At 40.9% G+C, this 25,066-nt stretch overlaps 1 protein-coding gene across 3 annotated transcripts in view; it reads right to left on the reverse strand.

Annotated features, from left to right (window-relative positions):
• The window catches only part of mctp2b (multiple C2 domains, transmembrane 2b), a 93,495-nt gene that overhangs the window by 35,854 nt on the left and 32,575 nt on the right, over positions 1 to 25,066 (reverse strand). Inside the window, exons 2-9 of one of the 3 annotated variants that reach the window (XM_060941046.1) lie at positions 18,644 to 19,112; positions 17,503 to 17,559; positions 16,638 to 16,758; positions 4,900 to 5,042; positions 4,541 to 4,617; positions 4,320 to 4,431; positions 4,141 to 4,170; positions 3,862 to 4,029 (exon numbers count right to left, since the gene is read on the reverse strand). In XM_060941046.1, coding sequence (XP_060797029.1) covers positions 3,862 to 4,029; positions 4,141 to 4,170; positions 4,320 to 4,431; positions 4,541 to 4,617; positions 4,900 to 5,042; positions 16,638 to 16,758; positions 17,503 to 17,559; positions 18,644 to 19,033 — 1,098 coding nt within the window. In that variant the 5' untranslated portion in view covers positions 19,034 to 19,112. Of the gene's footprint in view, positions 1 to 3,861; positions 4,030 to 4,140; positions 4,174 to 4,319; positions 4,432 to 4,540; positions 4,618 to 4,899; positions 5,043 to 16,637; positions 16,759 to 16,875; positions 16,967 to 17,502; positions 17,560 to 18,643; positions 19,113 to 25,066 lie in introns of those variants that run through there. The other 2 variants (XM_060941045.1, XM_060941047.1) reach the window with 2 other exon arrangements.

Here is a 25,066-nt window from a genome sequence, read left to right on the forward strand (position 1 = left end):
GCGGAAAAAAAAAAAGAGCACAGCAAAAGTATATTTCTGTTTTCATATATTTACTCAAGCAAAAAGTTTACAGTGGTGCTTGAAAGTTTGTGAACCCTTTAGAATTTTCTATACATTTCTGTATAAATATGACCTAAAACATCAGATTTTCACACAAGTCCTAAAAGTAGATAAAGAGAACCCAGTTAAACAAATGAGACAAAAATATTATACTTGGTCATTTATTTATTGAGAAAATGATCCAATGTTACATATCTGTGAGTGGCAAAAGTATGTGAACCTTTGCTTTCAGTATCTGGTGTGACCCCCTTGTGCAGCAATAACTGCAACTAAACGTTTCCGGTAACTGTTGATCAGTCCTGCACACCGGCTTGGAGGAATTTTAGCCCGTTCCTCCGTACAGAACAGCTTCAACTCTGGGATGTTGGTGGGTTTCCTCACATGAACTGCTCGCTTCAGGTCCTTCCACAACATTTCGATTGGATTAAGGTCAGGACTTTGACTTGGCCATTCCAAAACATTAATTTTATTCTTCTTTAACCATTCTTTGGTAGAACGACTTGTGTGCTTAGGGTCGTTGTCTCACTGCATGACCCACCTTCTCTTGAGATTCAGTTCATGGACAGATGTCCTGATATTTTCCTTTAGAATTGGCTGGTATAATTCAGAATTTATTGTTCCATCAATGATGGCAAGCTGTCCTGGCCCAGATGCAGCAAAACAGGCCCAAACCATGATACTACCACCACCACCATGTTTCACAGATGGGATAAGGTTCTTATGCTGGAATGCAGTGTTTTCCTTTCTCCAATCACAACGCTTCTCATTTAAACCAAAAAGTTCTATTTTGGTCTGGTCTATTTCTATCCAGCCACAAAACATTTTTCCAATAGCCTTCTGGCTTGTCCACGTGATCTTTAGCAAACTGCAGACGAGCAGCAATGTTCTTTTTGGAAAGCAATGGCTTTCTCCTTATAACCCTGCCATGCACACCATTGTTGTTCAGTGTTCTCCTGATGGTGGACTCATGAACATTAGCCAATGTGAGAGAGGCCTTCAGTTGCTTAGAAGTAACCCTGCGGTTCTTTGTGACCTCACCGACCAGGGCCGTTGACAGCTTTGGCTGGGCCCGGGACAAAATAATCTGAGTGGGCCCCCCCCCCACACACACACATACGCGCGCACGCACATCGCCACACAGCAACCACCCACACCCAACCCCTCTTTTCACAATCTCCATTCACTCCAACCCTTAAATAACAGGTATTCCAAGCCCATTATAACAGTCAACCATTTTATTTCAACATTTCAACATATTTACAGTTTGAACATTTCCTTAGTCTGCAACTATTCAGGTGCGAAATGCAATGCGCCGGACTTTTGCTGTGGCAAAGTCGTCAATAAGGTCATTGAAGTCCAGCTTCTTTGCAAGTTCGCGCTCTATAGAGAGCATAGCCAGCCCATTGAGCCTCTCCTGTGACATGTTTGAGCGCAGGTAGTTGATAAACCAAAATGATTGTTTACGGGATGGAACTGGGCCTCAATGAGAACGGAGTCATGGCTTTCCCGAAATCTGAACATAGAAGCATCACCACTAGTGATGTGTACAGTGAGTTTTTCAGTGTATTTTTTTGTCTTGTTTTTCATAAACGTCCTTTCCGTACTCGATTTAGAATGTTACAAAAAAAATTGACACCCTCCCAACCACGTAACATTAGCCTATCTGACCTGGGGGCTGACACGTTTATTACGGATAAACCAAAAGGATTACAACATTCCCTGGATATAGAACTGGACCGAGAAGATTTCAAAATCTTAACGTGTAAGCAACAACAATAAAACAGAGGTTGTTTTATTCATTTAGGGCTTATTAGGCTACTTTCATTAATTGCGCTTTTCATACAGGCCTATCATTTTTCACTTGAGCAAGGGAATTGTTTGAAGAGTATCCAGTCTAAGCGAAAGTTTAATGTTTTGCAACAGACTAACCTCAAAACACCCCATTTATAGCCCATTCGTTACATTAAACTCTATCTAGCTGGCAATTTCACATGCCGTCGTATCTACACGGGATGATTTCCAACAAAATAAGGTTTAATTAACAAGAGGCAGCGTTCCACGGGCTTTCAGCTAACCGGAGTCCAGCTCAGCGCAGCTCAGCAAGCATGCCTAAAACATTTGGATATGATTGCCACATACATATACACATACAAACAGCCACTCAAACCTCCACTGCTAAGCCTCTACCTCTCCAACGCCAGATCCATGTAAACAAGGCGGACGATTTGGAACTACCTTATTCTATTCTATAATCGGCTGGTCAGTGCTATACTCAATACTTAAGTGACTTACCCATCCAGTGAGGATCATTTTGTTTACAAGATGCCACATCTGAGTCACTGACAAATCCTGAATTTCTGTAAAGATAACTGTGCAGAGATTTATAAGCACGCAGTGCTTCACCACTGAACAGCGAGGGAAAGTTAATGAGGTAATTATACACGTCCGGGTATTCTGCTGGCAGTTCAAAATCCGGTCGTGAAAACTCCGTCCGGAAAGCCATAAGGGTCACAAATCTGTAGATCGTTTATTTTAGACATGTATCTAGTTATCTGTTCATTAGAAAAATGAGCCGTGTAGTCCGTCGGTTGAAATTGATCCATTCTGTACACGAATGCAGCAGTATTCAGCGGTGTTTTTGACCGACAAGATGGCGGTTGTGTACTTTCCGGTCACGTGACTGCAAGATCTCTATAGTGCCGTGTTATTTGGCGCCTTAATCAAAGACCAAACCATTTCTGCATTAGGGGTGGTACGTGGGTTCTTGAATCTATTTTCGAAGACAATAAAGGCAAAAGAACCAGAAATCATTCATTGAATGCAAATATAGCACATTTTTCTCCCCCAAATCAACACATTTTGAAATGAAACAGAATGATTAATGGCATCTTCATAAGGGACCAGTTCTGGGCCCCCCCTCATGCCTGGGCCCGGGACAAAATACCCGGTTGTCCCCCCCTGTCGACGGCCCTGTCACCGACTATTACACGCCTTGCTCTTGGAGTGATCTTTGTTGGTCGACCACTCCTGGGGAGGGTAACAATGGTCTTGAATTTCTTCCATTTGTACACAATCTGTCTGACTGTGGATTGGTAGAGTCCAAACTCTTTAGAGATGGTTTTGTAACCTTTTCCAGCCTGATGAGCATCAACAACGCTTTTCTGAGGTCCTCAGAAATCTCCTTTGTTCGTGCCATGATACACTTCCACAAACATGTGTTGTGAAGATCAGACTTTGATAGATCCCTGTTCTTTAAATTAAACAGGGTGCCCATTCACACCTGATTGTCATCCCATTGATTGAAAACACCTGACTCTAATTACACCTTCAAATTAACTGACCATCCTAGAGGTTCACATACTTTTGCCATTCACAGATATGTAATATTGGATAATTTTCCTCAATAAATAAATGACCAAGTATAATATTTTTGTCTCATATGTTTAACTGGGTTCTCTTTATCTACTTTTAGGACTTGTGTGAAAATCTGATGATATTTTAGGTCATATTTATGCAGAAATATAGAAATTCTAAAGGGTTCACAAACTTTCAAGCACGACTGTATTTAGTATCTTATTTAAATGTAACTGAAGCACTACTTCAAACTTGACATGCAATTTCCTGCATAAAGTTGGCACCTTTATGCCACGGCCTGTAAAACATGGCATTGAAGATGTCCTTCAGTGAGCACTTTAACAACTTCTAAATATGATGCCACGTTTGACGAATAGTGCAAGGCTATAAAAATGTTTATTCCATTTAAAATGTTCCAAGAAAGTCAAAGTTCTGTCCTTTCAGTACCTTGCTCTTGTATTTCTGCTCTCCGAGTGTGAACCAAACAAACACGTCTCCAGGTCCATCGTCAGGTAGATTGCGTCCCTCCACCAGCGTGATGCTCAGGACTCCAGACCACAGCTGGCTCTTCTTCAGAGACTCGGCAAGACGCCGTGTCTGTGGGGATGAACTCAACTGCAACACAGCAGCAAAGATCATTACAGTACATGCGCCACGTACCATAAACAAAAAGGAAATGTGAGCTTTTCCCACATTCTAAAACAAATCAGTTTGCAGCATTCTTACTTTCATGCTTCGTTTCCTCTTCTGAACCCACTTCTTTATCACAAGGATAAGAAAAACAAAGAGTACAAGTACTACTTCAGTTACAGATTCAAGAGTACCATGGCAGTCTGGATAAATTCTCAAACTCAACCAATGAAAACTTGTTATACTTAGAAGTTTTCACGATTTTTGGCTCTTACATTTCGTTTGTTTTCTCCGTCTCTGACTGACAGACTAACATCAATAATAATCACACCCATGTCATCTTCCAGACTGTTGGGGTCAGTGAGATGTAACACCATTTCTATTGTTCTATGAGAAAAAAAAAAAACAACAAACACACACACAAAGTGCCATAAACTGCATAAAGTGCTCTGAATCATGCATCAGTACACCAATTGGGTTGTTTTTATTTGCCTACTTCTCAAGTTCCAGTTCACTCAGGAGCAAGCTGGTGGAGCCCATGAAGTCATCTGTGGTCAGGTCTCGATCATAGACCTAAAGAGAAAAATAACAACAGGTATTAAACAGTGCTGTGGTGATAGTGGTAACTCAGTAGTTATGCTGGACTACTGATTGGAAGGTCATTGAGCTCAAATCTCAGCACCACCAAGCTGCCACTGTTGAGCCCTAAAGCAAATGATAAATGCAAGTCGCTCTGGATAAGGGCGTCTGCCAAATGCTATAAATGTAAACAGTTAATAATTAAAAAAACCCAACAACCATCAATTCTAATAAATACATAAATTTTTTTAATATATATACAAAATATGGAGATACCTTGATGTGCAGTTTCTTCTGTAGGTCACGGATAGGGAAGGAGAAAAACTCATTCCAGATTGGGTTGAGATTCTTATAGATCACTTTGCTTTTGTATAACGTCTTTCCCTCGAGCTTGAACTTCACATACGGGTCACTTGTACCTGGAAAACAGGTAGTTTGCACCAATCAAGAACTTTCATAGGAGTGGTTAGTGGATGAGGAGCTGTGTCAGTGACCAGAAGTATGTAAGGCCAAATCTCAGAACTGCCAAAGTTTCTGAAGAGCTATAAAGCAAAACGCCTTCCAAAAATGCTCCTCAGGGAAATCTTCACCGTCAATAAATGAGTCATGTTTTAAAAATCTGTTTGTGTAGAACATCCACCATACAAGTCACTGTGCAAGTTGTTGAAATAGAAAGGAACTCTATTGGAACAAATGTATTAATCTAAACCTGTGATTTGCCTCGGAGCCATAACTACTGTCAAAGCTGCTGTTATAGACCTTCGTCATCAGGAGATAACATACCCCCCCCCGGCCCCCGCATGAAACCCCATTCCAAATTTTCCTAAGTTGAATTGGTTGCCAATGGAAAACAGAAAAAACTAAAAATCACAGAAATCCCAAAATGTCAAAAGGCACAACTCCTCTAGTCACTTAACGTAACTGTCAGGTTTCATGAAAAAAAAAAAATCCTAATAGTTTTTGAGTTATGTTCCAGAAACAAAAATGTTTACAGACAGACAAACAGACAGACAGACAGACAGAGCGATAGCTATAACCCCCGCATTATATGCCAGGGGGATAAAAAGGAATCAACACCTTCTGACTAATCACTACAGTGTTGTAGAAGTTAGTTTATATAATTTGTTTTCCTACAGACAGAAGCTGAAGTGTCTGAGTTCAGAGAAACGTCTCCGTCATAGTATGTGCAACCCAACACCCATGCACAGAAGGATGTGGTCAATCCATCAGATACCATACGACTTCAAACCACACTATTTCCTGAGGTCACAAATGCTAAAAACAGTCTGTAATGCAACAATGAATGTGAAAGCACATTAATAGAAAAATATTATACATAAAATGGACTATTAAAATCAGAATATAAACACAAATGATAATATAAACAGAGGTGGACAAAGTACGCAACTTCATAACTTAAGTGAAAGTACCGATCCCACTGGTCAAATGTTACTCCAATACAAGTGAAAGTTGTCCAGTCAAATTTTTACTTAAGTTAAAGTACTGAAGTACTTGCTTTTAAAAATACTTAAGTATTAAAAGTACAATTTGTGTCAACGCATCATTGTATTATTGCCACAACGCTTACAAAACCTAACGCCGTTACCAAAGACAGAAATGCGAATTCACAAAATGAACGCATGCTGTGCCATCATGGTGGTTTAACGTTAAGCTAGCTAGTCAGTGACGCGCCACCTGACATGCTAGCAAACTCTTTTAAAATTCGAAATCATATTGGGTAGCTAACGTTACTAGAAAAGAAAGATTTCTACATTCTGTTTATTTGGCAAGATTATGCTAAAACATATTTCTGAAAGAACTTCAGATAATTTAACGTTATTCATGTTAGCGTAACTCTGTTTTTACATGCTAACTAACAGTGTCCAGGTTAACTAGCTATGTGTAAACGTTAGCCTTGGACAAGACTGTGGCAACCTGGCGAGCAAATCCATAGAAAGTCCTTTGACTAACCAGACTGCATAGCTCAATATGCTTCTGCAGGTTGGACAGCGAGTTTTTGTAGGCCGTGATGTGGTTCGTTTTTGGCAAACAAAGCAAACATTTAAAATAAAATGTATCTTTAATCCCTTCAGAAAACTGAAACATGGGTCTAGGTAAAGCCATGGGTGCGTGCATTACCCAGAAGAACCGCTTCCTTCCATTCTACCATCAACTGATCGTGTTAAATAACGCTGCTGAGAAATCATTGAGCTTGATTTTATCCAGTCTATGGATGTGATGTAACCCTAATGATTACTGATCGCCTGTCTCAGTGTCTCCTGCGAAAAAACCAATCACCTTTTAGAAAAGAAAAACACATCCACTTTCAAAGCTGCTTCATAGGAATGAGGACCTTGATAGAAATGTAGTGGAGTGAAAAGTACGATATTTGCCTTTCAAATGTAGTGAAGTTAAAGTCACAAGTTTAAAAAAAAACCCAAAACACTCAAGTACAGATATTCAAAAAGTGTACTTAAGTACAGTACTCAAGTAAATGTACTTCGTTTCTGTCTCATCTCATTATCTCTAGCCGCTTTATCCTTCTACAGGGTTGCAGGCAAGCTGGAGCCTATCCCAGCTGACTACGGGCGAAAGGCGGGGTACACCCTGGACAAGTCGCCAGGTCATCACAGGGCTGACACATAGACACAGACAACCATTCACACTCACATTCACACCTACGGTCAATTTAGAGTCACCAGTTAACCTAACCTGCATGTCTTTGGACTGTGGGGGAAACCGGAGCACCCAGAGGAAACCCACGCGGACACGGGGAGAACATGCAAACTCCACACAGAAAGGCCCTCGCCGGCCCCAGGGCTCAAACCCAGGACCTTCTTGCTGTGAGGCGACAGCGCTAACCACTACACCACCGTGCCGCCCCACTTCGTTTCTGTCCACCTCTGAATATAAATGATGATAAATATCTCATCTCATTATCTCTAACTGCTTTATCCTGTTCTACAGGGTTGCAGGCAAGCTGGAGCCTATCCCAGCTGACTATGGGCGAGAGGCGGGGTACACCCTGGACAAGTCACCAGGTCATCACAGGGCTGACACATAGACACAGACAACCATTCACACTCACATTCACACCTACGGTCAATTTAGAGTCACCAGTTAACCTAACCTGCATGTCTTTGGACTGTGGGGGAAACCGGAGCACCCAGAGGAAACCCACGCGGACACGGGGAGAACATGCAAACTCCACACAGAAAGGCCCTCGCCGGCCCCAGGGCTCAAACCCAGGACCTTCTTGCTGTGAGGCGACAGCGCTAACCACTACACCACCGTGCCGCCCCACTTCGTTTCTGTCCACCTCTGAATATAAATGATGATAAATATCTCATCTCATTATCTCTAACTGCTTTATCCTGTTCTACAGGGTTGCAGGCAAGCTGGAGCCTATCCCAGCTGACTATGGGCGAGAGGCGGGGTACACCCTGGACAAGTCACCAGGTCATCACAGGGCTGACACATAGACACAGACAACCATTCACACTCACATTCACACCTACGGTCAATTTAGAGCCACCAGTTAACCTAACCTGCATGTCTTTGGACTGTGGGGGAAACCGGAGCACCCGGAGGAAACCCACGCGGACACGGGGAGAACATGCAAACTCCACACAGAAAGGCCCTCGCCGGCCATGGGGCTCGAACCCGGACCTTCTTGCTGTGAGGTGACAGCTCTAACCACTACACAACCGTGCCGCCCCGATGATAAATATAATGGCAAATTTATCTCGACAATTCTGAATAATATTTAGTGTTTAATATTTACTTGCATGCTAATGAGTATACAAATGTACATTCTAATTTGAAAGCTGAAGCCAAAACATTTGAATATTACATCTACTAAAGACGTGATGCAGTTGAATAACTAATCAGGAACCACTTGAGCATGACTACTCATTTGAATTGTTGATCGTTTTCATTTTCAATGCTGCTTCTGATTCCAGGTCCATACCTTTATTAGTCTGGCTAACACGACTTCAAAGCTCTGCGAGCATTGGTCTGGCAAAGACATTAAGGCCAACCGTTTCCCAAAGGCGTGGTTGACCCGCCTCCCTGAAATGCCTCAGTTTGCTACTGGTCGAAGCCAGAAAAGGCTGTGACGAAGCTTAAACCAATCACATCACTCTTTCCTCTGACGTATGTGATGCGACGGAAACTGCTTGAGTAACAGGAAGAAGATAAATACCTCCAGGGCTGCTCTTTGCTCCGTTTTCAATGAGAACTTCCCGTTGAATGCTTTCAATACAGCATCTACCGCTGTGTCAAAGGCTTGCCACTGCTCCATGTTCGTGATGTGAATGAAGTGCTTCCGGCATAGATTCTGTAAACAATCTATGGCTTCCGGTCGCAGTTCTACTACGTCACTCACTTGAACACGCCTCTACCCAGGCCCGTTGGAGATGCTCAAAGTTGATTGGCTCCCGATTTTTCCGGAGCTTGGAAGAGCTGTAGATAGCTTGCCTGGCCAGACTAAGCTCGCAACAGGCCCTCGTGTTGCATCACGCTTAGGATGGGTGGGCCCAGGCTATACCTTTATACCTTTCTTGAAATACTTTTGAGCTTACTCAAAAAAAAGCACACTGACAGCTATATAAACCACCCCAAAACTGAATAACTTTCTATATTCAAAGTGGACTGATCTCAAAATCCTGGATCCATCCAGTGAAAAAGAGCAACTCTTTCAGCTTGGATTGTTTTCACATGATTGTCTTGTTTCAGAAAGTAAAGCAATTAGCTTCTTTTTGGGCGGCACGGTGGTGTATTGGTTAGCACTATGACCTCAAGGCAAGAAGGCTCTGGGTTCAAGCCCAGCGTCTGACAGGGGCTTTTCTGTGCGGAGTTTGCATGTTCTCCCCATGTCTGTGTGGGTTTCCTCCAGGTGCTCCAGCTTCCCCCACAGTCCAAATACATGGGGCAGCCTTGGGCTGAAGTGCCCTTGAGCAAGGCACCTAACCCCCAACTGCTCCCCGAATGCTGTAGAATAGCTGCCCACTGCTCTGGGTATGTACGTATACAGTGCTCAGCGTAAATGAGTACACCCCCTTTGAAAAGTAACATTTTAAACAATATCTCAATGAACACAAACAATTTCCAAAATGTTGACAAGACAAAGTTTAATATAACATCTGTTTAACTTATAACGTGAAAGTAAGGTTAATAATATAACTTAGATTACACATTTTTTTCAGTTTTACTCAAATTAGGGTGGTGCAAAAATGAGTACACCCCACAACAAAAACTACTACATCTAGTACTTTGTATGGCCTCCATGATTTTTAATGACAGCACCAAGTCTTCTAGGCATGGAATGAACAAGTTGGCGACATTTTGTAATATCAGTCTTTTTCCATTCTTCAACAACGACCTCTTTTAGTGACTGGATGCTGGATGGAGAGTGATGCTCAACTTGTCTCTTCAGAATTCCCCATAGGTGTTCGATTGGGTTCAGATCAGGAGACATACTTGGCCACTGAATCACTTTCACCCTGTTCTTCTTCAGAAATCTAACAGTGGCCTTAGATGTGTGTTTAGTCATGTTGGAAAAGTGCACGACAACCAAGGGCACGGAGTGATGGTAGCATCTTCTCTTTCAGTATAGAGCAATATGTCTGTGAATTCATGATGCCATCAATGAAATGCAGCTCCCCGACACCAGCAGCACTCATGCAGCCCCACATAAGGACACTGCCACCACCATGTTTCACTGTAGGCACCATGCATTTTTCTTTGTATTCCTCACCTTTGCGACACCATACAGTTTTGAAGCCATCAGTTCCAAAAACATTTATCTTGGTCTCATCACTCCAGAGTATAGAGTCCCAGTAGTCTTCACCTTTGTCAGCATGAGCCCTGGCAAACTCTAGGCAGGCTTTTTTGTGCCTGGGCTTTAGGAGAGGCTTCTTTCGTGGACGGCATCCATGCATGCCATTCCTCTGCAGTATACGCCGTATTGTGTCACGGGAAATAGTCACCCCAGTTTGGCTTTCTACTTCTTTAGATAACTGCAGTGAACTTGCATGCCGATTTTCTTCAACCCTTCTCATCAGAAGATGCTCCTGTCGAGGTGTTAACTTCCGTGGATGACCTGGACGTCTCTGTGAGATGGTTGCAGTTCCATCTTTCTTAAATTTTTGTACCACTTTTGCTACAGTATTCTGACTGATGAGTAAAGCTTTGCTGATCTTCTTGTAGCCTTCACCTTTGTGGTGCAAAGAAATTATTTTTTTCTCAGGTCTTGTGTCATTTCTCTTCCATGTGGTGCCATTGCTGACAGCATGAAATGGGAAGGGGTTTTCATTAAGTAACACCCTTTTATAGTCAACTGTCTGCTGGATACCTGTGTAATGACTAATTCACCTTTGCCTTCACCTAATTAGCCTTCACCTTTGTGGTGTAAAGAAATTATTTTCTTTGGGGAATTCTGAAGAGACAAGTTGAGCATCACTCTCCATCCAGCATCCAGTCACTAAAAGAGGTTGTTTTTGAAGAATGGAAAAAGATTGATGTTGCAAAATGTCGCCAACTTGTTCATTCCATGCCTAGAAGACTTGGTGCTGTCATTAAAAATCATGGAGGCCATACAAAGTACTAGATGTAGTAGTTTTTGTTGTGGGGTGTACTCATTTTTGCACCACTCTAATTTGAGTAAAACTGAAAAAAAAAATGTGTAATCTACCATAAGTTATATTATTAACCTTACTTTCACATTATAAGTTAAACAGATGTTATATTAAACTTTGTCTTGTCAACATTTTGGAAATTTTGTGTTCATTGAGATATTGTTTAAAATGCTACTCTTCAAAGGGGGTGCACTCATTTACGCTGAGCACTGTATGTGTGCTCATTGCTCACTTGTGTGTGTGGATGCGTGTATTCACTGCTTTAGATGGGTTAAATGCAGAGGACGAATTTCACTGTGCTTGAGTGTGTATGTGACAAAGGCTTCTTCTTCTTCACAGAGTAAACTAGACAAAGTGAAGAGAAAAAAACCACATCCTATAACCACAACAATTTACACAGAATATATACGTGAGCACATGTGGGAAAATTTACTACAAGAACATATTTCGTTTTTCGTGGGTTAAAAGGGGAAAACCTGATGAGAAAACTCATTTAATGAAAAGGAGAAATGACTGCGCTGCAGTAACAACCAGGCAAGACAAGCGAACTTCGAACAAGGTAGTGCTTTTGTGTGCTGGGACAGAAGGACCAGGGGTGAGGCCACATAAGGAAGGTGTGTCTCTACTCCATGGGTGTGTACTCAAACAAGTTTTGATCTGTACTTGGAATGCTGACGATGAAAAGGAAGTATGTGTTTGCATTTTCTCTAACAATGCTCAATCCCACACACTGTCAAAAACAGGGGTACAGTAGGAGTCCAGTTCTGTACCCCAAGGTACAATCTACACTAATGTACCCCTTGGGCTCATTATTGGTCTTCAAGGTCAAAAAGGTACATACATGTTCCTAAGCAGTATATAAACGGTACAAATAAGTACCTTAGAAAGTACTGCCCCGGTGACAAGCCGTGTACCTTTAGGGGTACAAATGATGTACTCTGTTTCCAGTGAATTATGCACGCTCAGGAATCAAACACAGCAAAAATAAATACTGATTTTTACCAATTTACAAATTAAAATGAATTAATAGTAAGTATTACTGCAAGACGTCCTGTATATTTCAACACCATGACACTTATTTACTTAACCTCTGCTTAATATTTAGCAATAGCATCTCTAAACTGCTCTAAAGGAAGTGCTGAAATGATTCAGCAGCCACCGACTGATAAACACAGAGAACATTTGACCTTTAAAGTAAAATTCCTACAACAGAAACTCCCTTATATTAATGATGCTTCAAAATTCCCACTTATATAGCCAGTGTAAAAAGTTGCATTTTGCCCAAGAGCTCTGAAAGTAAAAAGCCAACAAGGTAACAAAGTAAAATCATAGTGCCATCTTGCAAACTATTCAGACTTGAGCTTGAAGACGTATCCACACCACAGTAACGACAGACTTGTGTGTTACTTGAACAGTTGTTAAACCACGAGCTGCTCATGTAGGCCAGGGTCTCATTTACATACAGTATCTTAGGCAACGACTTATCTTGAGGACTGAATTTAACAGAAAGAAATTATTAACTTTATTAATAACGTGAGCTACAAGTGTAGCACATGAGTGCAAGGTCAGCTTATCCTTTACCATGCTGAATGAGCAGAAATACTGCATCATTATCTTAATCCAACTCGAAATTTCCTACATCTAGAGCACACATTATGATTTCATAGCCTCAATTAGGAATTAGTATATACAGTGGTGCTTGAAAGTTTGTGAACCCTTTAGAATTTTCTATATTTCTGCATAAATATGACCTAAAACATCATCAGATTTTCACACAAGTCCTAAAAGTACATAAAGAGAACCCAGTTAAACAAATGAGACAAAAATATTATACTTGGTCATTTATTTATTGAGGAAAATCAGCCAATATTACATACTTTTGCTACTTACAGATATGTGACCCTCTAGGATTAGCAGTTAATTTGAAGGTGAAATTAGAGTCAGGTGTTTTCAATCAATGGGATGACAATCAGGTGTGAGTGGGCACCCTGTTTTATTTAAAGAACAGGGATCTATCAAAGTCTGATCTTCACAACACGTTTGTGGAAGTGTATCATGGCACGAACAAAGGAGATTTCTGAGGACCTCATAAAAAAAAAAAAGCGTTGTTGATGCTCATCAGGCTGGAAAAGGTTACAAAACCATCTCTAAAGAGTTTGGACTCCACCAATCCACAGTCAGACAGACTGTGTACAAATGGAGGAAATTCAAGACCATTGTTACCCTCCCCAGGAGTGGTCGACCAACAAAGATCACTCCAAGAGCAAGGCGTGTAATAGTCGACGAGGTCACAAAGGACCCCAGGGTAACTTCTAAGCAACTGAAGGCCTCTCTCACATTGGCTAATGTTAATGTTCATGAGTCCACCATCAGGAGAACACTGAACAACAATGATGTGCATGGCAGGGTTGCAAGGAGAAAGCCACTGCTCTCCCAAAAGAACATTGCTGCTCGTCTGCAGTTTGCTAAAGAGCACGTGGACAAGCCAGAAGGCTATTGGAAAAATGTTTTGTGGATGGATGAGACCAAAATAGAACATGTTGGTTTAAATGAGAAGCGTTATGTTTGGAGACTTTCACCCGTAGTAAGCTGGGATAGGCTCCAGCTTGCCTGCGACCCTGTAGAACAGGATAAAGCAGCTAGAGATAATGAGATGAGATGTTTGGAGAAAGGAAAACACTGCATTCCAGCATAAGAACCTTATCCCATCTGTGAAACATGGTGGTGGTAGTATCATGGTTTGGGCCTATTTTGCTGCATCTGGAGCAGGACGGCTTGCCATCATTGATGGAACAATGAATTCTGTATTATACCAGTGAATTCTAAAGGGAAATGTCAGGACATCTGTCCATGAACTGAATCTCAAGAGAAGGTGGGTCATGCAGCGAGACAACGACCCTAAGCACACAAGTCATTCTACCAAAGAATGGTTAAAGAAGAATAAAGTTAAATGTTTTGGAATGGCCGAGTCAAAGTCCTGACCTTAATCCAATCGGAATGTTGTGGGAGGCCCTGAAGCGAGCAGTTCATGTGAGGAAACCCACCAACATCCCAGAGTTGAAGCTGTTCTGTACGGAGGAATGGGATAAAATTCCTCCAAGCCGGTGTGCAGGACTGATCAACAGTTACCGCAAACGTTTAGTTGCAGTTATTGCTGCACAAGGGGGTCACACCAGATACTGAAAGCAAAGGTTCACATACTTTTGCCACTCACAGATATGTAATATTGGATCATTTTCCTCAATAAATAAATGACTGAGTATAATATTTTTGTCTCATTTGTTTAACTGGGTTTTCTTTATCTACTTTCAGGACTTGTGTGAAAATCTGATGTTTTAGGTCATATTTATGTAGAAATATAGAAAATTCTAAAGGGTTCACAAACTTTCAAGCACCACTGTAGTAGCGATATAAAAATTAACTGTCAGTGCACAATATGAAAAATAAAATAAAAAATTTAAAACACCACCAACATTTTTGGTGCCTTGTCCAGTCACTTGCTACACGTTTTAGAAGAAGAAGCAGCCTTTGTCACATGCACACTCAAGCACAGTGAAATTCATTCTCTGCATTTAACCCATCTGAAGCAGTGAACACATGCATGCACACACAAGTAAGCAATGAGCACACACACACATTGCTGGGTTTCAGTCACGTGACTTTTCTTAGCGGTTTTACCAGAAGTGAAATAGCTGGTGGTCTAAACGGCTGCCGTAGTGCAAACAACTAGCGAGAAGTTATCAGAGTACGCTCGTAATCTAGAAGCCACTGCTCGCTTTAGATATATTCAGAAGATTGCTATGTGCAATGGAATCGACCCCTACAGTCTGGGAAAGAAGGATTTGTCATACGATCTCAAAAACTACCCTTCAGTCGAGTTCCCCGACATCTCGAACTATCTGGTGTTGCAGACGTCCTTCTACACCACAAAACAGATGAAAGCGTGGAAGAGTATGGAGGCTTACAACTTTTTTGTATGTGGCTGGGTAAAGGACCTCGGGATCAAGTCGCTGCCGAATGAATCCTGGATTGTTTTTGCCCATGTAAGTATGTTTTTTTAAGCTTTTCGTTCACGTCTTTACAACGAAGTGCTGCAAGTTGAAGTGTAAACAAACAGTTCGCTTGATTCTCACTCGTGTCGGCTCTTATCTCTCAAGTAAATCATTCACAAAGATCATCAGAAACCCCTTTAAAGACCTGGATCTTAGTTAAACAGGACGGAGAAGTGATCACGGCGCATTGTAACTGTATGGCTGGGTAAGAATTTTGTCACGACCTTCATGCATATGGACTTCGTGAGGAGTAAACAAAGAAACAGCTGGGGACTTTAGCGCTTCGTGACTATAAAAAGTACCGTAAAATAACGAGACACACCAAGAAAAGTACTTGGAAAGCACTAAGGACAGAGCTGAGAGGGAGATACAAACCTTTCACCAAGTGATCACTGCAAACTCGAGCATGCTTCGACTCGGCTCGCTTCGATTTCGGAGAGAGGTTCAAAAGCCACCTTTCTCGACGTCTTTTTGTGAAATCCTGTGTTCGTTCACCCTTTTTTATTAGTTCACAGGGAACTCTGAAGAAACTTATCAGTTTCACGGTTTGATCGATTCGAACAATGTAAAACAATGCAAGCGTAAGGCATTTTTCATGTGAGCAATACAGCTTCTTCGTACAAACGCTTTGTCAACTGAGCTTTGGTAGACCACCAGCTAAAGTTTTGAATAACTAATGAGGCAGATGTGACGTCACATGAAACCCACCAATACCCAGAGCAGTGAGCAGCTATTCTACAGCGCCCGGGGAGCAGTTGGGGGTTAGGTGCCTTGCCCAAGGGCACTTCAGCCCAAGGCCGCCCCCACGTTAACCTAACCACGTGTCTTTGAATGTCTTTCAACAGTAGATGCAGTGTATTTACCCGTGTTTAAGCTTCACACTTCACACTCTCCCACTGTATTTCTAGTTCACTGTGTAAAATAGAAGATGTACTGGATAAAGTGCTATAAGCTACTGATTAATGATGGTGGAAGCCATACTGTTAAATTCAACCAATTTGATTAATGCGATAATTACTCCTAGGTTTATTCATGCAGCAAGATTTTGGCAACATATCAGACTCCTATTACTGTATATGTTTATTTCAATTCTTATTTCTGCATCATATTAGGCTTTTTTTTGGATGGTATTTTTAAAAACTTTCTTCTTTGATATTTCATCAAACTGCACTTGACAGCAAAGAAAAAAAGCCCAATTTGTTTCTTCAGTCCATATATTCTATCCCCTATTTTTTTCTCGCTCAATGGTGAATGCTTGTGAGCGATCCTCTAGATCAGCACTCCCATTGGTGAATCATAAGTGTCCGTAATTTCTGAATCTTACCACAGCGGTCTCTGATGACAAGGCCTCGGCCCTCTTTCAGGTTAATGGAGAGCAGGTAGGATTTCTGAGGTTCCTTATGATTCTCACTGACACTCCCGCTCTCCCCGGCCATGTCCAGGGCCTAAAACCAAAGCAAGACAGGACAAGATGTTTTTTTTATATTCATCCTGCTAGAATAAAGCAAACATTCATTTCATTTACCATGCTAACATACAAATCTAACATTTTATCATTTTACCTAATCAACAGAAACAGTACATCTCCTCTGCCCGTCTTTGCTGATCAGACGCTAGCCTTTCACACGACTTGTTTAGTGAAAGGGAATTAGGAACGGTCTCTGCTGAGTATGACACAAGCAATATTGCTGTTGAATTTGGTGAAAATAAGGAACCTTAGAACACAACTGTATTTACGCTGCCTTCCATATGGGGGAGTCTTTAAGACCTTAACATTCCCAGATATGAAATTTGAATATAGTAATCTGTGTATCATTGTCACTGAGAGGTGTTTTGAACTGACCCATATAATAATACTCTGTGTACTGAAGACTATCATGGCATATCTTATAACTGCTTATGTCCATTAATCCATGCAAGTCAAAGTGTGAACATTTTGCAGACTTCATAGAGTCATGGACAAGGTTCATGGCCAGCTACGGGAACTGAACGCTCTCGTGCTCAGCGTTGAATCAGTTCATGTGAGGCAGCCAGAAATTCATTCCAAGATTAAGGCGACTTTACGTTGTAGCCTCAATGTCCATATACAAATCAGGTGCTGTTAAGTCATCCATTTACAACACCATGATTACAAGATAATAACGAGCACAAAAAATAAATGCCCAACTGTTATTTATGATGTTACTCACTGTATGTTGTTCAGGGTCATGGAGAGAATCGGTGTCATGGCTCTCAACCTGGTGTCTCTGTTGTGTCAAAAATATTGATCATTAAATTTAATAGCTATACTACTCCACCGGTATTAAGAACACACATCTGCAAAGTGTTTTTTGATATGATTTACAAAAAAGGGTCAGAAAACTTGATCAGTAAAAGGCAACAAAGCTGCAGTCTTAATCGGTCCTTTATTAAAAAATACCTTCACTCCATGGGGCCATAAATAAAGAGTCTCAGGAATTTCACTTTCCGTTGCATTGTAACTGATGTGACGTGTGACTGCTTTCAGTAAATAAAGTCCATAAATGTATCTTGACTAATACTTAATTTTTTGTAAAGATTTAAGGAAGCGGCACACGAATAAAGCTTTTCTTCAACCATAATCATCAAACCTGCACAAGGAGTGAACTAATTCAAGGTTGTGACAAAATACAAACAAACAAACAAACAAACAAAAACCCTACAACTGCCTAATTCAGAGCTATAACAGCTGAGAAAGGGGTTTTCCAGTTAAACACAGGATCCGTCCGACCAGCTTCCACCTTGCAGCCATGTTTTGCAAAGTTATTAGTATTTATTAATTTCATTAACACAGCTCCACTGTACTTAACCAACAAGCAACTGTTACACAAATTATTTAAAAAAAAATTATTTAAAAAAAAAAGTCTCTAATTGGATTAATTGGCTGGGAAACCAACAGCAGCTTGTTTGTTTGTTTGTTTGTTTGTTTGTTTGTTTTCCCCCCTCCCCTCAAAGTACAGTTCTTGGTTGTCTTTACTTTGCATTGCCAAATTCTGCTCGGATTTATCTGAAGATAAATCGATAAGATGTTAATAGAAAATGAGGCACAAACTCCTTTGCAGCACGTGAACAAGGATTTCCTGTCTACCGACCACATGAGAAATTCAGAAGAATAATCAACCTTACAGTACTTGAACACATAGAGTGCATACAGCAGTCTGGTGATTGCTATCTAAACATGATAGTATAGGCATAAAGAACAAATACACCATGTGGCACCAAGTTCTCAAAGAAACCTGTATTCCTATAGTTATAACATGCAGAATATCATAGATCAAGTTGCCTTTAGAGTAACATTAACTCATACTGCACCTCTGTTGAGTTCTCTGGTACGAGCGCCATGCCATTTACACCATCCAGGAAGTCCTGGTGCTCATCAAGATCGTTGTCCACCAAGTCCTGTGGTCTCCAGGCAGATACGTCTGTAGGTCCAGCTGCCAAATCAGAACATTGGGCTCCGCCCCCCCTCTCTAACTCAGGCTGGTTGACAGGTGTGGAGGGACTGATGACGGGGTGATGGCGGGCTGGTTGGGATGGGGAAGCAGGCACTGAAGAGCTCGCCCTATGGTCCAACACTTCCTCTGGTCTAACCTGTGACTTAATGCGTCTTTGACTGGTGCCGCGTACATAGTGGATCAACGGCTTGGCTTTCTGGCGCAGATTACCCCATACTTTTTTTTTGGATCCTGGACTGCGTTCCATCCGGAGGATTTTTGTATGCACGTGTGGGCAGGGGAAGTGATCAAAGCCTCATATACAAGACTGAGATAGTCATCAAGGCCTGTTAAAAACAATAAGTATTCAGAATCAGATTAAAGCACCACAGAACATAGAATGTTAAACCATTTTTAATATGCTGAAACGTAAATAATTTAATATGTCAAAAAACACAACATTAGGAACATGTCTTGCTTCCTATGCATGCTCCCTATCTTTCAAAAGACAAAATGCACAAAAACAAGGATTTTCAAGTCCCTTGGGTCTAAAGCATGGCATTCCACAAAGGTCCATCTTCAGTTGTTTACTCTTCAACCTGTATATTAATGATCTACCATCAGTTTGCAAGACAGGTAATGTTTAGTCGTATGTCGACGATACCAAGCTTTATGTCACATGCTCCAACAAAGAGATCAATGGAGGGCTCAGCGACCTCAAGCAAGACCTACTGTGGTTGGCTGCTTGGTGTTATGAGAACACTTTGCTGATTAATCCTGACAAGACAAGTTCTGTGTGTTTGGCTCAAGCTAGTTGCTCAGTCAGACACCTATCCTGCCCGTTAAGTTCCTGAGGGAGGAGCTACCCATCGTTCACTCAGTTAGAGACCTTGGTGTTATAGTCAATAAGAACTTGCAGAAGTGGATAAAGTACCCAACTTCATTACTTAAGTGAAAGTACAGATCCCACTGGTCAAACGTTACTCCGATACAAGTGAAAGTTGTACAGTCAAACTTTTACTTAAGTTAAAGTACTGAAGTACTTGCTTTTAAAAATACTTAAGTATTAAAAGTACATTTTCTGTCAACGCATTGTTGTATTATTGCCACAACACTTACAAAACCGAATGCCGTTACCAAAGACAGAAATGCGAATTCACAAAATGAACGCATGCTGTGCCATCATGGTGGTTTAACGTTAAGCTAGCTAGTCAGTGACGCGCCACCTGACATGCTAGCAAACTCTTAAAGTGCCATTCCACCACTGGATGTATTTTTTTGGCATAAAATACAATATATTTTATGACAACATGACTAGACAGAGAAATCTTTTAGCTTCAAAATGATATATCAAACATAATTTTTTGACAACAACAAGTATATTAATTTTGCGACCAAAGTCACCTACCCTTTTAATTTCCGCGCGGTAGTGAAACATGATGTCATCGGCAGGTTCCCCTTCTTGTGTACCACATCACGTGTGACGTGGCACAGATCATCAGCAATGGCGGATAGAACGCGATTGTCAGAAAAGAAGCGAAGGAAAATAGCAAGTGATGCCCAAAGGAGACGGTCGATGGTGAATATCGGCACAGCAATCGACAAGTGGAAATCGCGTTCTATCCGCCATTGCTGATAATCTGTGCCACGTCACACGTGACGTGGTACACAAGAAGGGGAACCTGCCGATGACATCACGTTTCACTACCGCGCAGAAATTAAAAGGGTAGGTGACTTTGGTCGCAAAATTAATATACTTGCCGTTGTCAAAAAATTATGTTTGATATATCAGGGCTTTTCAAAGTGTGGGGCGCGCCCCCCCTGGGGGGCGCCAGAGTTCTTCAGGGGGGGCGCAACGTGAGAGACAAAATGGATCGATTTTTAGTACCTAAAGCTACAGGGAGTGAGGAGACGGCCAAGCAAAAAAACAGAGCCTCCAGGATGTTGCGATTTGCAACTTCAGCGCAAATTCAACCAATCCCCACGAATTCAGGGCGGTGCTGCAATTATATCCAATCACCGCAACTTTCCCGCAAATTTGACCAATCGTTGGCGTCGTCTTGAGGTGACATCGACAAACTACCTTCCGCCTTACTTCCGGATGTTTATGTTCAAGAGAAGCAGCATGCGCGCAGTGTTGCCAGATTGGAGGTTTCAAGTGCATTTTGGAGGGTTTTGAACATATTTTGGACTGGAAAACGTCAGCAGTATCTGGCAACATTGCATGATGTGTGAGTCAGTGTTTCTGTAGGCTTAAATTCTGTTACTGAAAGTGTGTGATGTTTACAGTGAAGGACTGTGTGCACTTTATTTTTTTACTTAATACAAGAAATTAATGGATGCCAACATTTTTGCCAAAATGGTATTTTATTTTCCATTGTTTAGGCAGCTTCAGCATCATACTGTGAGATTCTGTTCAAATTGTTTTTTTTTCCTTCTATGAAGCCTGAGCCATTTATTTTATTAGTTTATAATTATTGTTTAATTTAGTCTTCAGGAGAAACTGCCTGCACACGGTACTAGTATTAATAATTTTTTTTTCTTACATGAAAGCTGAGGCATTTATATTATAGCTATTTTAAGGTAACTTCATGTTGTGCTGTGAGGTTCTCTGCACTTTAACTTTTGAACCAACAGGTGCATTTGGATAAGTAAAGCCTATTTTTCTGCATTTTTGTAGTCCTGATAATCTTTTATATTGGTAAAGTTGTTTATAGGACCATTTCTCAGTGTCTTTGTTTTTTAATCAATAGTTTTTCAGTAATAACTTAATATTTAACATATCACTCAATTTTAATCACAAAAAGAGAAAATCGCAACAATTTCTCGCAACTTTCACTTCCTCCCGCAATGTAATCGCAACAAAAACCTAAACACCGCAACTTTCATCGCAATTTTTTTGGAAACCCCCGCAACATCAGACATTTTAGCCCGCAACAATCACAAAAAAGGCCCGCGGAATCCTGGGGGACTGGAAAAAGAAGGAGGTATGACCACAATTATTTAAAGTTTGGATTTTCATGGACTGGATCTGAAGATGCTCCACTGCCACAGTGTGTTGTCTGCCAAGAGGTGCTAGCTAACTATGCTATGAGATGTTTAAAATGTGTAAAACAAGATGTTTTAAAAAGCACAGATGTTTAAAATGTGAAAAAGAAAAAAATAATGTGTAAAACAACCTTTTTTTTTTAAATACGAATGGAACATTAAGTATAGCAACAACAAAAATTGTAAGGGGGGGCGCTGTTGTTTATTTGCTCTCCGAGGGGGGGCTGACTCTCCCACACTTTGAAAACCCCTGTGATATATCATTTTGAAGCTAAAAGATTTCTCTGTCTAGTCATGTTGTCATAAAATATATTGTATTTTATGCCAAAGAATACATCCAATGGTGGAATGGCACTTTAAAATTCGAAATCATATTGGGTGGCTAACATTACTAGAAAAGAAAGATTTCTACATTCTGTTTATTTGGCAAGATTATGCTAAAACATATTTCTGAAAGAACTTCAGATAAGTTAACTTTATTCATGTTAGCGTAACTCTGTTTTTACATGCTAACTAACAGTGTCCAGGTTAACTAGCTATGTGTAAACGTTAGCCTTGGACAAGACTGTGGCAACTTGGAGGGCAAATCCACCAGACTGCACAGCTATGTTTGCAATGTTATCGCTAGCTCTAAAAGCACAGACAACTTCATTGCAAGCTTTCTCTTGGAATAAAACATTTTTATACCTCGATATGCTCCTGCAGGTTGGACGGCGAGTTTTTGTAGGCCGTGATGTGGTTTGTTTTCGACAAACAAAGCAAACATTTAAAACGAAACGTATCTTTAATCCTTTCAGAAAACTTAAACATGGGTTCTAGGTAAAGCTATGGGTGCGTGCATTCCCCAGAAGAACCGCCTCCTTCCATTCTGACATCAACTGATTGTGTTCAAATAATGCTGTTGAGAAATAATTAAACTTGATTTTATACAGTCTATGGATGTGATGTGACCCTAGTGATTAATGATAGGCTGTCTCAGTGTCACCTGTGAAAAAAACAATCACGTTTTAGAAAAGAAAAGAAAAAAACATCCACTTTCAAAGCTGCTTCATAGTAACGAGTAACGAGGACCTTGACAGAAATGTAGTGGAGTAAAAAGTACGATATTTGCCTTTCAAATGTAGTGAAGTTAAAGTCATAAAAGTTTCCAAAAAAAATAAAAAATACTCAAGTGCAGATACTCAAAAAGTGTACTTAATTACAGTCAGTACTCAAGTAAATGTACTTCGTTACTGTCCACCTCTGAGAACTTGTCGTTCGTTGAACATATCAGGACTCTAGCTGCAGCTCTAATAAGCAAACTAGCAAAGATAAGTAGGATCTGTCACCTTTTTGACCAACAAATACTCTTTACAATCATTAACTCTATTTTTACGAAGCTTTTTTCCTGTTCAACTGTCTGTTCAGGTACCAGTAATTCAAATATTCATAAGTTACAGTTAGTCCAGAATTTTGCTGCCTGAGTTCTATGTGGGCAGCGCAAATATAATCACATAACATCAACTCTCAAGGAACTGAAGCTTTTACCTGTCTGATTTACCGTATTAACCATAAGAGACGCCGTACTTGTGTATAACCCCTTCGGACACAAGGAACAATGCTACGGAACTTCATGTGTGCAACTGTACATGTTATGTCCGAAGGAGATAAATGCATGAATTTTTGTCAGGTTTTTTTTTTTACATCTATATCATCTTTGCTATTAAGAAACTGATTAAAAAAAAGTGTATGATGATTCACCTTTTTTTTGAACACCTGTGAGTAAAAATACACAAAAGAGTATGAAGTATAGGCTGGGGCCGATTTCTTTCCAGCCCAAACTGTAGATTCACACAGCTTGTTAGTGACAGTCATGCCAAGTGATTACACAAAGTGAAACCCCCCTGAGATATGTGAATTTATTTAAGTCTTCTTCAGTGGCATGTCCATAACACTTCATCGGGAGCCATTGAGAAAGTGCCTATGAAATACAATAATGGAAGAAAGTGGATTACTTTCTCCATCAGTGATGTTTCAAAATCCCTTTGGAGAGGAAACAAAGTAGAATCTAAACGCTTAAAGGGCTGATGACACGAACATGACTCTATGCAATTTCTTAAATAAACTATACAACATGGCAAACATGTTAGATTTCTGTTATAATTACGTGAAAAGAAGCTGTTGTTACGCGAATATCCAACTTTTAATTGCACAGCGCAAGAAAACTGGGTCCGTGGCTCACGGCCATGTTGTGACGTCAGCGGAAGAACACGCTGCGGTTCACTGGCTGTTCTACTCCGGTTCTACTCAATGGAAATGGCGCATGAAAACTCCGGTGAACTCTCTAGTGCTAGCTCTTCCTCTTCTGGAAGTCTAGAATTGTGTTGATCTCTTCCGAATAGAATCTATGATAGCCTACCCTCTTTACCCTTTGCCTCTCGTTGCTAGGCGGCAGTTACATGAAAGCCGCAAGCTTTCACAAGCAAATACATGACTGATATCACGCCGACTTTATGATTACATTTATGATTATCATGTAGAATCTATAGCTCTACGTACCTTTATCTTATGTCGTTTCACAACACATGTTCTGACAGGAGGACTGTCTTTGGATCCGGCATAGCTACTAGTAGACCCCCTCCGGAATACTGGCAGTGTTGCCAGATTGGGAGGTTTCCCGCCCAGTTGGGCAGTTTCAAGTGCATTTTGGTGGGTTTTGAACATATTTTGGGCTGGAAAACTTCAGCAGTATCTGGCAACAGATCTGGAAACAGATACTGCTGACGTTTTCCAGCCCAAAATATGTTCAAAACCCACCAAAATGCACTTGAAACCGCCCAACTGGGTGGGAAACCTCCCAATCTGGCAACACTGTGTAGGCACTGCTGATGGTAGTAACACACGTTTGTGCTGAACTGAACACCCAAGAGATTCTTTTAAGCTGGGAAGGGTGTCAAAACAATCCAAATCGAAGTGTTCAGAGCACAGGACGGATGTTGGTGAGGGCTCCCACTTGTCATGAGTGCGCCTGACTTGCTTCACCCACTTCGCATGCAGCTCGGGATCTCTGGGAAACTTGAATAAACTTACCCCATCCTTGTGGGTTTTGGAGCAAAAGCCGGCAACACAACGCGAAGGCATAATAACTATATATATTATAATAATAATGTATAATAATGTATAATAATGTATAATAATAATACTAATAATGACAAACTGAACACCTGTCGCATCAACAACAAACTGGTAAGTTAGGAGGAAGGTTCTTTCGCTG

This window comes from Neoarius graeffei, chromosome 15 (genome assembly GCF_027579695.1).
Source record: "Neoarius graeffei isolate fNeoGra1 chromosome 15, fNeoGra1.pri, whole genome shotgun sequence".
Taxonomy (NCBI): Eukaryota; Metazoa; Chordata; class Actinopteri; order Siluriformes; family Ariidae; genus Neoarius; species Neoarius graeffei.